Consider the following 13,466-nt stretch of genomic DNA (forward strand, 5'->3'; position numbering starts at 1 on the left):
AAAGAACCATTTCCTAAGGTTCTATAAAGAACCCTTTCCTAAGGTTCTATAAAGAACCCTTTCCTAAGGTTCTATAAAGAACCATTTCCTAAGGTTCTATAAAGAACCCTTTCCTAAGGTTCTATAAAGAACCATTTCCTAAGGTTCTATAAAGAAACATTTCCTAAGGTTCTATAAAGAATCATTTCCTAAGGTTCTATAAAGAACCCTTTCCTAAGGTTCTATAAAGAACCATTTCCTAAGGTTCTGTACAGAACCCTTTCCTAAGGTTCTATAAAGATCAATTTCCTAAGGTTCTATAAAGAACCCTTTCCTAAGGTTCTATAAAGAACCATTTCCTAAGGTTCTATACAGAACCATTTCCCAAGGTTCTATAAAGATCCATTTCCTAAGGTTCTATAAAAAAACTTTCCTAAGATTCTATAAAGAACCCTTTCTTAAGGTTCTATAAAGAACCCTTTCCTTAGGTTCTATAAAAACACTTTACTAAGGTTCCATAAAGAACCCTTTCCTAAGGTTCTATAAAGAATGGTTCTATAAAAATCCTTTCTCAATCTTAAAGGTTCTTTGTTGATAGTTTTGTACTATAGAACCGTACAGGGATTTATTCTGTTTAACCATAATGTTACATTGTTAAACTTCTCTAGGTGTTATTATGGTGTTAATAATTGTCTAGTTGAATCAGGTGTGGAAGCTCTGGTACAGCTGTGGGTCCCTGAGGAGAGAACTGAGACCCTCTGGTACAGCTGTGGGTCCCTGAGGAGAGAACTGAGACCCTCTGGTACAGCTGTGGGTCCCTGAGGAGAGAACTGAGAACCTCTGGTACAGCTGTGGGTCCCTGAGGAGAGAACTAAGACCCTCTGGTACAGCTGGGGGTCCCTGAGGAGAGAACTGAGACCCTCTGGAACAGCTGTGGGTCCCTGAGGAGAGAACTGAGACCCTCTGGAACAGCTGTGGGTCCCTGAGGAGAGAACTGAGACCCTCTGGTACAGCTGTGGGTCCCTGAGGAGAGAACTGAGACCCTCTGGTACAGCTGTGGGTCCCTGAGGAGAGAACCAAGACCCTCTGGAACAGCTGTGGGTCCCTGAGGAGAGAACTGAGACCCTCTGGAACAGCTGTGGGTCCCTGAGGAGAGAACTGAGACCCTCTGGAACAGCTGGGGGTCCCTGAGGAGAGAACTGAGACCCTCTGGTACAGCTGTGGGTCCCCGAGGAGAGAACTGAGACTCTCTGGAACAGCTGTGGGTCCCTGAGGAGAGAACTAAGACCCTCTGGAACAGCTGTGGGTCCCTGAGGAGAGACCTGAGACCCTCTGGTACAGCTGTGGGTCCCTGAGGAGAGAACTAAGACCCTCTGGAACAGCTGTGGGTCCCTGAGGAGAGAACTGAGACCCTCTGGAACAGCTGTGGGTCCCTGAGGAGAGAACTGAGACCCTCTGGTACAGCTGGGGGTCCCTGAGGAGAGAACTGAGACCCTCTGGTACAGCTGTGGGTCCCTGAGGAGAGAACTAAGACCCTCTGGAACAGCTGTGGGTCCCTGAGGAGAGAACTGAGACCCTCTGGAACAGCTGTGGGTTCCTGAGGAGAGAACTGAGACCCTCTGGAACAGCTGTGGGTCCCTGAGGAGAGAACTAAGACCCTCTGGAACAGCTGTGGGTTCCTGAGGAGAGAACTGAGACCCTCTGGAACAGCTGTGGGTCCCTAAGGAGAGAACTGAGACCCTCTGGTACAGCTGGGGGTCCCTGAGGAGAGAACTGAGACCCTCTGGTACAGCTGTGGGTCCCTGAGGAGAGAACTGAGACCCTCTGGTACAGCTGTGGGTCCCTGAGGAGAGAACTAAGACCCTCTGGAACAGCTGTGGGTCCCTGAGGAGAGAACTGAGACCCTCTGGAACAGCTGTGGGTCCCTGAGGAGAGAACTGAGACCCTCTGGTACAGCTGTGGGTCCCCGAGGAGAGAACTGAGACTCTCTGGAACAGCTGTGGGTCCCTGAGGAGAGAACTAAGACCCTCTGGAACAGCTGTGGGTCCCTGAGGAGAGACCTGAGACCCTCTGGTACAGCTGTGGGTCACTGAGGAGAGAACTGAGTCCCTCTGGAACAGCTTTGGGTCCCTGAGGAGAGAACTAAGACCCTCTGGAACAGCGGTGGGTCCCTGAGGAGAGAACTGAGACCCTCTGGAACAGCTGTGGGTCCCTGTGGAGAGAACTGAGACCCTCTGGTACAGCTGGGGGTCCCTGAGGAGAGAACTGAGACCCTCTGGTACAGCTGTGGGTCCCTGAGGAGAGAACTAAGACCCTCTGGAACAGCTGTGGGTCCCTGAGGAGAGAACTGAGACCCTCTGGAACAGCTGTGGGTTCCTGAGGAGAGAACTGAGACCCTCTGGAACAGCTGTGGGTCCCTGAGGAGAGAACTAAGACCCTCTGGAACAGCTGTGGGTTCCTGAGGAGAGAACTGAGACCCTCTGGAACAGCTGTGGGTCCCTAAGGAGAGAACTGAGACCCTCTGGTACAGCTGGGGGTCCCTGAGGAGAGAACTGAGACCCTCTGGTACAGCTGTGGGTCCCTGAGGAGAGAACTGAGATCCTCTGGTACAGCTGTGGGTCCCTGAGGAGAGAACTAAGACCCTCTGGAACAGCTGTGGGTCCCTGAGGAGAGAACTGAGACCCTCTGGAACAGCTGTGGGTCCCTGAGGAGAGAACTGAGACCCTCTGGAACAGCTGTGGGTTCCTGGGGAGAGAACTGAGACCCTCTGGTACAGCTGGGGGTCCCTGAGGAGAGAACTGAGACCCTCTGGTACAGCTGTGGGTCCCTGAGGAGAGAACTGAGACCCTCTGGAACAGCTGTGGGTCCCTGAGGAGAGAACTGAGACCCTCTGGTACAGCTGTGGGTCCCTGAGGAGAGAACTAAGACCCTCTGGAACAGCTGTGGGTCCCTGAGGAGAGAACTGAGACCCTCTGGAACAGCTGTGGGTCCCTGAGGAGAGAACTAAGACCCTCTGGAACAGCTGTGGGTCCCTGAGGAGAGAACTGAGACCCTCTGGAACAGCTGTGGGTCCCTGTGGAGAGAACTGAGACCCTCTGGAACAGCTGTGGGTCCCTGAGGAGAGAACTGAGACCCTCTGGAACAGCTGTGGGTCCCTGAGGAGAGAGCTGAGACCCACTGACTTAGTCAACTGTTCTCAAATGACATATAAGACCATAATGTAGAGGGAGCTCTTGTAACACAACGTGAGCCTGAAAACCATTTCTGTCACAGTTCCTCAGCCATCTGAAGACTGAATACAACAGGAAGACATTTGGGATACCAGTGCAGCAACTAACTGTAAAGAGACCGTGTTGTAGTGAGGCAGGAGTTTTTTATTTATAATTTTTTTTACCTTTATTTAACTAGGCAAGTCAGTTAAGAACAAATTCATATTTTCAATGACGGCCTGGGAACAGTGAGTTAACTGCCTTGTTCAGGGGCAGAATGACAGATTTTTACCTTGTCAGCTTGGGGATTAGATCTTGCAACCTTTCGGTTACAAGTTCAACACTCTAACCACTAGGCTACCTACCGTCCCTACACTCTAACCACTAGGCTACCTACCGTGCCTACACTCTAACCACTAGGCTACCTACCGTCCCTACACTCTAACCACTAGGCTACCTACCGTCCCTACACTCTAACCACTTAGGCTACCTACCGTCCCTACACTCTAACCACTAGGCTACCTGCCGTCCCTACACTCTAACCACTAGGCTACCTGCCGTCCCTACACTCTAACCACTAGGCTACCTGCCGTCCCTACACTCTAACAAATTAGGCTACCTACCGTCCCTACACTCTAACCACTAGGCTACCTACCGTCCCTACACTCTAACCACTAGGCTACCTGCCGTCCCTACACTCTAACCACTAGGCTACCTGCCGTCCCTACACTCTAACCACTAGGCAACCTACCGTCCCTACACTCTAACCACTAGGCTACCTGCCGTCCCTACACTCTAACCACTAGGCTACCTGCCGTCCCTACACTCTAACCACTAGGCTACCTGCCGTCCCTACACTCTAACCACTAGGCTACCTACCGTCCCTACACTCTAACAAATTAGGCTACCTACCGTCCCTACACTCTAACCACTAGGCTACCTACCGTCCCTACACTCTAACCACTAGGCTACCTGCCGTCCCTACACTCTAACCACTAGGCTACCTGCCGTCCCTACACTCTAACCACTAGGCTACCTACCGTCCCTGCACTCTAACCACTAGGCTACCTACCGTCCCTACACTCTAACCACTAGGCTACCTACCGTCCCTACACTCTAACCACTAGGCTACCTGCCGTCCCTACAATCTAACCACTAGGCTACCTACCGTCCCTACACTCTAACCACTAGGCTACCTGCCGTCCCTTCAATCTAACCACCTGCCGCCCCAAAGCGTGAGGCCTGTCATGCTCATTGTTCCTAAACGTCAACAGTAGATTAATTCAGCTAGTGGTTGACAGGATCAGTTTTGTCAGCCCTGGGGGGGGTAAATGAACCCTGAAACATGCAGACATCTGGTTCTAGCTGGGGCTGGGTAACTATCTCTGCTTTAGGGCCTTGTAGGGGTTTTGCTCCGACTGAATTCAACTAGGAACATGTCCGAAATCCAGCCCACATCTGTGGAGTTAGGCCTGTCTGTCTGTCTGTCTGTCTGTCTCAGCATCCTAGTCTTTAACTACACATCTGTGGACTGGAGTTAGGCCTGTCTGTCTGTCTGTCTCAGCATCCTAGTTGTTTAACTACACATCTGGGGAGTGGAGTTAGCTTCAAAACATTAAAAAAACTTTCCAAGACGTGTTCTCCTTGCTGAACATGACCCAGGACTAATGACAAGTTCATCTAATTGACCAGGGATGCCCAATGCCCACCTACCCTTTTCCCAGCCATGTATCCTCCGGCAGCCCCAAAACTCTTGGTGAACGTTCCCATCATGACGTCGATGTCCGAGGGGTCCAGACCAAACAGTTCTGTCACACCCCTCCCTGTCGGCCCCACCGCCCCGATACTGTGAGCCTCGTCCAGGTACAGGTAGGCCTTGTACTTCTTCTTCAGGGCTACGATGTCTGGCAGACGCACCACCGACCCCTCCATACTAGAAAAGGGCACAGAGATATACACTTAGTTACATTATCTGGTTACATTACCTCTAATACCATCTTTCTCTGTCTCCCTGGTTACATTACCTCTAATACCATCTTTCTCTGTCTCCCTGCTTACATTACCTCTAATACCATCTTTCTCTGTCTCCCTGGTTACATTACCTCTAATACCCATATCTCCCTGATTACATAACCACTAATACCCAATCTCTCTATCTCTCTTCCTGACCACAAAAACCTGGAGGAGCTCCACACCGCCAAGCGCCTCAACTCCAGGCAGGCAGAATGCTGTTAACCTGGTACAACTTTTCCCTCTCCTACCGGCCGGGGTCCAAGAACGTCAAGCTGGATGCCCTGTATCGCCACTATAACCCCACGGCTCCCACCCCGGAGCCCGAGACCATCCTTCCCACCTCGTGCCCGGCAACGGCACTCAGCTGGGGAATCGGGAAACAGGTCCGGGAGGCGCAGCGGTCCGAGCCAAACCCTTTAATTGGCCTACCATGGTCCGGACGTTGCCACCTTTGTCGCCGCCTGCACGGTCTGTGCACGGAACAAGTCCCCTCGACAAGCTCCGGCTGGCCTCCTCCAACCTCTGCCTGTCCCTCATTGCCCCTGGTCTCACATCTCCCTGGACTTTGTAACGGGTCTCCCCCCGTCTGATGGCAACAAGGCCAACCTGACCGTGGTGGATCGCTGCCTACTTCATTCCGCTCCCCAAGTTACCCTCTGCCAAGGAGACGGCCCAGCTCATGGTGCAGCATGTCTTCCGGATCCATGGACTGCCCATGGACATGGTCTCCGACCGTGGCCCTCAGTTCTCGTCCTGGTTCTGGAAGGCATTCTGCACTCTCATTGGGTCGTCGGCCAGCCTGTCCTCCGGGTTCCACCCTCAGTCTAACGGCCAGTCGGAACGAGCCAACCACCCTGCGCTGCCTAGTCTCCACCAACCCCACCACCTGGAGCCAGCAGCTGGTGTGGGTGGAATCCTTCCCTGCTCTGCCATGGGCCTATCACCGTTTGAGTGTTCCATAGGGTATCAGCCCCCACTCTTTCCTGAGCAGGAAGAGGAGGTTGTCATACCTTCTTCCCTGGAGGACAGCCCGGTCGGCCCTCCTCAAGGTATCGTCGACAAGCGGACCGCCATCGGACACTGGCTCCCCGGTATCGTCTTCTACAGAAGGTATGGCTATCCACCTGGGATCTTCCCTCGCGGGTGGAATCCCGCAAACTCTCCCCCGGTTTACTGGCCCGTTCCCCATCTCCAAGATCATTAGACCATCTGCTGTTTGTCTTCTGTTGCCCCCTACCCTTTTGTATACACCCCACCTTTCATGGATCCAGAGTCAAACCCATGTCTCACAGCCCTTTGTCTCCCATTTCCAGGCCCATCCCTCTCCCCTGTCTCACCGTCGACCAACAAGCTTACACGGTGAGGCGTCTCCTGAAGGTTCAACCCCGGGGCAGGGGGTTCCTGTACCTGGTTGACTAGGAGGGTTATGGCCCGGAAGGAGAGGCGCTTGATCCCCACCAGGGACATCCTGGACCCAGCCCTCATCGCCGACACCCCGGTCAACCAGGTGTGCGCCCAGGTAGGACGTTAGGTGGTGCCCCTAGAGGTACTGTCACACCCTGATCTGTCTCACCTGTCTTTGTGATTGTCTCCACCCCCCTCCAGGTGTCGCCCATCTTCCCCATTATCCCCTGTGTATTTATACCTGTGTTCTCTGTTTGTGTGTTGCCAGTTCATTAAACTATTGATTATTTTGTGGTCTGCATCTGGGAGAGAGAGACAGAGGGAGACAGAGAGTCAGAGAGAGACAGAGAGAGAGACAGAGAGAGACAGAGACAGAGAGAAAGACAGAGAGAGAGAGAGAGACAGAGAGAGAGACAGAGAGAGAGACAGAGAGAGAGAGACAGACACAGAGACACAGAGAGAGAGAGAGAGAGACAGAGAGACAGAGAGAGAGAGCTGCCCACTGTCCCAGAGAATAATTAGGTGTGTGTACTAACCTGTAGATTCCTTCCACCATGATCAGAACCTTCCTCCAGGGCCGGTGGGTCCGAGGCTGCCCACTACACACCGCCTCCCTCAACAGACGCTCCAGGCTCTGCATGTCTTGGACACACACACACACACACAAATGATTCCCATTCAAAATCCTATTTTCCCTAACCCCTAACCCTAAAACTTACCCCTAACCCTAAAACTAACCCCTAACCCTAAAACTAACCCCTAAGCCTAAACCTAACCCCTAACCCTAAAACTAACCCCTAACCCTAAAACTAACCCCTAACCCTAAAACTAAACCCTAAAACTAACCCTAAAACTTACCCCTAACCCTAAAACTTACCCCTAACCCTAAAACTAACCCCTAACCCTAAAACTTACCCCTAACCCTAAAACTTACCCCTAACCCTAAAACTTACTCCTCACCCTAAAACTTACCCCTAACCCTAAAACTTACCCCTAACCCTAAAACTTACCCCTAACCCTAAAACTTACCCCCTAAAAAACTTACCCTAACCCTAAAACTTACCCCTAACCCTAAAACTAACCCCTAACCCTAAAACTAACCCCTAAGCCTAAACCTAACCCCTAACCCTAAAACTAACCCCTAAGCCTAAACCTAACTCCTCACCCTAAAACTTACCCCTAACCCTAAAACTAACCCCTAACCCTAAAACTAACCCCTAAGCCTAAACCTAACCCCTAACCCTAAAACTAACCCCTAACCCTAAAACTAACCCCAAACCCTAACCCCTAACCCTAAACCTAACCCCTAAGCCTAAACCTAACCCCTAACCCTACAACTAACCCCTAACCCTAAAACTAACCCCTAACCCTAAAACTATCTAATAAAAGTAGCGAGGCTATATACAGACACCGGTTTTACCAGCAACACCTTGTTATGGACCAGAGTACAGTGTTTTATATCCTTCCTATGGACTACAACAGGAAGTACCAAGTACCTGTATAGTGTTCCCTACATAGTGTTCCCTACATAGTGTTCCCTACATAGTGGACTACATAGAGAAGAATAGGAACACCGTTTCTGACGGTGAATTGGGATATGAAGAAAAAAAAACATTTTGAATTCACACACGCGTACTAATACACACTTGTACTTGTGTGAAATAGGACAAACATGAGCACTGACCAAATTGTTCTTATTTTGCTGACTGAGCCTAGTGTGGAGGTCTCTGGGAAATTACCAGTAGTGGATATATAGCTGTGTTGGCAAGAGAACGACTGTGGGTTTAATTATGTAGGGGTCATACATTGTTTCACTGTAAGAAGTGTTGGATAAAAGCATGGAAGGGATTGATACTGCAGTTAGCGCGGTTTTACCACCAGGTGGCAGTGTTGATCAACTCTATTTGGTAAAGTGGTAAAAGTCACACCGACGACATACACATCTATAGCAGGACTGTCCAATCCTATAGCAGGACTGTCCAATCCTATAGCAGGACTGTCCAATCCTATAGCAGGACTGTCCAATCCTATAGCAGGACTGTCCAATCCTATAGCAGGACTGTCCAATCCTATAGCAGGACTGTCCAATCCTATAGCAGGACTGTCCAATCCTGCTCCTGGAGGCCCACTTCTGGTTTTCATCCTCTTCTCTCGAATCAGGGAACTGATTTCAGACCTGGGACACCAGGTGAGTGCAATTAACTACCAGGTAGCAACTGGTATATGTGTGTAGTAAACTGTGTGTGTCTCTGTGTGTGTGTAGTAAACTGTGTGTGTAGTAAACTGTGTGTGTCTCTGTGTGTGTGTAGTAAACTGTGTGTCTCTGTGTGTGTGTAGTAATCTGTGTGTGCCTCTCTGTGTGTGTAGTAATCTGTGTGTCTCTCTAGCAGATAGACAGAGAAACAGGCTGTGGTGTAGGTACCTGTTCTTAATATTTAGATGACTTTTGGTATTTACAGTGGTACTGTGGAATAGAGTTCCATGTAGTCATGGCTCTATGTAGTACTGTGGAATAGAGTTCCATGTAGTCATGGCTCTATGTAGTCCTGTGGAATAGAGTTCCATGTAGTCATGGCTCTATGTAGTACTGTGGAATAGAGTTCCATGTAGTCATGGCTCTATGTTGTACTGTGGAATAGAGTTCCATGTAGTCATGGCTCTATGTTGTACTGTGGAATAGAGTTCCATGTAGTCATGGCTCTATGTTGTACTGTGGAATAGAGTTCCATGTAGTCATGGCTCTATGTAGTACTGTGGAATAGAGTTCCATGTAGTCATGGCTCTATGTAGTACTGTGGAATAGAGTTCCATGTAGTCATGGCTCTATGTAGTACTGTGGAATAGAGTTCCATGTAGTCATGGCTCTATGTAGTACTGTGGAATAGAGTTCCATGTTGTCATGGCTCTATGTAGTACTGTGGAATAGAGTTCCATGTTGTCATGGCTCTATGTAGTACTGTGGAATAGAGTTCCATGTAGTCATGGCTCTATGTAGTACTGTGGAATAGAGTTCCATGTGGTCATGGCTCTATGTAGTACTGTGGAATAGAGTTCCATGTTGTCATGGCTCTATGTAGTACTGTGGAATAGAGTTCCATGTAGTCATGGCTCTATGTAGTACTGTGGAATAGAGTTCCATGTTGTCATGGCTCTATGTAGTACTGTGGAATAGAGTTCCATGTAGTCATGGCTCTATGTAGTCCTGCAATTTCCAGCTGGCCCTTTTTAAAGGGGACAGGCCGTTTCCGTGGTAACTCGGACATTCGCTTGGTCTGAGAGGCTCGACTCGTGAAGGTGGCCTGTCTCTGTTTGTTTGTCTCTGTGTGTGTAGGAAACTGTGTGTCTCTCTGTGTGTGTAGGAAACTGTGTGTCTCTCTGTGTGTGTAGGAAACTGTGTGTCTCTCTGTGTGTGTAGGAAACTGTGTGTCTCTCTGTGTGTGTAGGAAACTGTGTGTCTCTCTGTGTGTGTAGGAAACTGTGTGTCTCTCTGTGTGTGTAGGAAACTGTGTGTCTCTCTGTGTGTGTAGGAAACTGTGTGTCTCTCTGTGTGTAGGAAACTGACAAGCGAATGTCCGAGTTACCACGGAACGGCCTGTCCCCTTTAAAAAGGGCCAGCTGGAAAATTTTTGTCCCAGCTAATGATCGCTCCCCAGAATAAAAAACGTTGAGTCATTGTTCGACCTGGATTTATTTGTGAGTTTTTACATTTCTACTTTAGGAGGACATCATGTGTACACCTTGTTTTTATTGACTTAGACCTGATCTATAATGAATTAAACCGTATGACTTAGACCTGATCTATAATGAATTAAACCGTATGACTTAGACCTGATCTATAATGAATTAAACCGTATGACTTAGACCTGATCTATAATGAATTAAACCGTATGACTTAGACCTGATCTATAATGAATTAAACCGTATGACTTAGACCTGATCTATAATGAATTAAACCGTATGACTTAGACCTGATCTATAATGAATTAAACCGTATGACTTAGACCCGATCTATAATGAATTAAACCGTATGACTTAGACCTGATCTATAATGAATTAAACCGTATGACTTAGACCTGATCTATAATGAATTAAACCGTATGACTTAGACCTGATCTATAATGAATTAAACCGTATGACTTAGACCTGATCTATAATGAATTAAACCGTATGACTTAGACCTGATCTATAATGAATTAAACCGTATGACTTAGACCTGATCTATAATGAATTAAACCGTATGACTTAGACCTGATCTATAATGAATTAAACCGTATGACTTAGACCTGATCTATAATGAATTAAACCGTATGACTTAGACCTGATCTATAATGAATTAAACCGTATGACTTAGACCTGATCTATAATGAATTAAACCGTATGACTTAGACCTGATCTATAATGAATTAAACCGTATGACTTAGACCTGATCTATAATGAATTAAACCGTATGACTTAGACCTGATCTATAATGAATTAAACCGTATGACTTAGACCTGATCTATAATGAATTAAACCGTATGACTTAGACCTGATCTATAATGAATTAAACCGTATGACTTAGACCTGATCTATAATGAATTAAACCGTATGACTTAGACCTGATCTATAATGAATTAAACCGTATCACTCAGCATTTTGTGGCAGACTGGATGATTCTTGATGTTCAGTTGTAGAACTATTTAATCTGTTTATACTATTGTATCTTGGTCCTTCTGTGGCTCAGTTGGTAGAGCATGGCGCTTGTAACGCCAGGGTAGTGGGTTCGATCCCCGGGACCACCCATACGTAGAATGTATGCACACATGACTGTAAGTCGCTTTGGATAAAAGCGTCAGCTAAATGGCATATACATATATATGTATCTAAATTACTTATTTGAACATACATTGTTTAAAAGACGCAGGTCACAAAAAAATGAACTGAAATTCAGCAATATATCCCCATTACTTCGTTCTACACTGAAGGAGGGGCGGGGCTTCTGAGGAGAATTTCTGTCTGTAAAAAACACCTTTTGTGGGGAAAAATGCATTCTGATTGGCTGGGCCTGGCTCCACAGTGGGTGGGCCCATGCCCTCCCAGGCCCACCCATGGCTGTGCCCCTGCCCAGTCATGTTAAATCCATAGATTAGGGCCTAATTAAATAACTTCAATTGACTGATTTCCTTATATGAACTGTAACTCAGTAAAATCTTTAAAATTGTTGCATGTTGCGTTTATATTTTTGTTGAGTGTAGTAATATATATATTGTTTTTGAAACAAAAAAGCATGCTAATACATTTAAAAATATATATAATAATTATGAAGAAAAATATATAATAATTATGAAGAAAAAATATATAATAATTATGAAGAAAAAATATATAATAATTATGAACAAAAAATATATAATAATTATGAAGAAAAAATATATAATAATTATGAATATATATATATTGACTGGTAAAAATGTGTCTGGTATATATTTTTTATCAACCTGCCACAGAGGCCAGTGGATCAAAACCTTTACACACCAATTCAATCACAATCACAATGCCAATGGGGTGTTGTGGGGGCGTTAGGGCGTTGTGGGCGTTGTGTGGCGTTGTGGGACGTTGTGGGGCGTGGGGGCGTTGTGTGGCGTTGGCAGAGTTGTGGGGCGTTGTGTACACGTTGAGGGGGCGTTGTGGGGCATTTGTGGGGCGTTGTGTGGCAGTGCGTTGGCAGAGCATTGTGGGGCGTTGTGTTACGTTGTGGGGGCATTGTGGGGGTTGTGTGGCGTTGTGGGGTTGTGGTTTGTGGGCGTTGTGTGGCGTTGTGGGGCGTTGTGTGGTGTTGTGGGGAAGCGTTGTGTGGCGTTGTGGGGCGTTGTGTGGCGTTGTGGGCGTTGTGAAGCACACATTGTAAACATTGTGGTATGTATAATAATTTAAAAAAGTCCCATTGCTGACAGACTGAACTGTAACAAATGTCCACTTCAGTAGTAGACCCGTGTGTAAACCGTATTGAATCTCAGCCTGCGTTTCACTCAGTCTAGTGTTGGATGAACATGGATGAAGGAGAGATATGGTAGTGGAGGAGGGGTGGGGGGTGGGGGGGTCAGCTGGTGCCTGAGGCTTCAGCTCAGTCAGAGTCCCTGCGGGAGAGGTCTGCTGTGAGGCTGCTCTGAGGCCCAGGGCAGCCCCCAGAATTAACTGGTTCTGCTTGTACCAATCAGGGCACATTACAGACCGAGGTTTACAGCAGGCGTCAGATAAACTCATCTGTCTTGTCTACTGTACTGAGAGGGAGATGACGGCTGAGTCCTGAAAGGCACCCTGTTCCCTACAGAGCCCTGGTCAAAACCATAGGTAATAAAGTGCCAATCTCAACCAACAACATCACCCAGCCGAACAAAGAACACATTGGACACCGGGGAGAGGACAGCACCGTTTTCCTCTAAGAGATGTGAGGTGTCTACAGTGAACCAGAATATAAACCCAACGTGCAACAATTTCAAAGATTTTCCTACAGTTCATATGAGGAAAGCAGTCAATTGAAATAAATTAATTAGGCCCCAATCCATGGATTTCACATGACTGGGCAGGGGTGCAGCCATGGATGGCCTGGGAGGGCATAGGCCCAGCCACTGGGGAGCCAGGCCCAGCCAATCAGAATGAGTCTTCCACCACAAAACAGAGAGAGATGTGTTGGGGTTTGAGCAGAGAGATGGTTTGAGCAGAGAGATGTGTTGGGGTTTGAGCAGAGAGATGTGTTGGGATTTGAGCAGAGAGATGTGTTGGGGTTTGAGCAGAGAGATGTGTTGGGGTTTGAGCAGAGAGATGGTTTGAACAGAGAGATGTGTTGGGGTTTGAGCAGAGAGATGGTTTGGGGTTTGAGCAGAG

General features: G+C 47.8%; 1 protein-coding gene across 2 annotated transcripts in view; it reads right to left on the bottom strand.

The window, feature by feature from the left end:
• Positions 1-13,466, bottom strand: part of sptlc3 (serine palmitoyltransferase, long chain base subunit 3) — a 96,101-nt gene that overhangs the window by 17,244 nt on the left and 65,391 nt on the right. For both annotated transcript variants that reach the window (XM_052495755.1, XM_052495745.1), the window contains 2 exons: positions 7,142-7,247; positions 4,902-5,121 (listed from right to left, as the gene is read on the bottom strand). In XM_052495755.1, the coding sequence (XP_052351715.1) occupies positions 4,902-5,121; positions 7,142-7,247 (326 nt within the window). The remainder of the gene's footprint in view (positions 1-4,901; positions 5,122-7,141; positions 7,248-13,466) is intronic.

The sequence above is a fragment of the Oncorhynchus keta genome, chromosome 3 (assembly GCF_023373465.1).
Source record: "Oncorhynchus keta strain PuntledgeMale-10-30-2019 chromosome 3, Oket_V2, whole genome shotgun sequence".
Taxonomy (NCBI): Eukaryota; Metazoa; Chordata; class Actinopteri; order Salmoniformes; family Salmonidae; genus Oncorhynchus; species Oncorhynchus keta.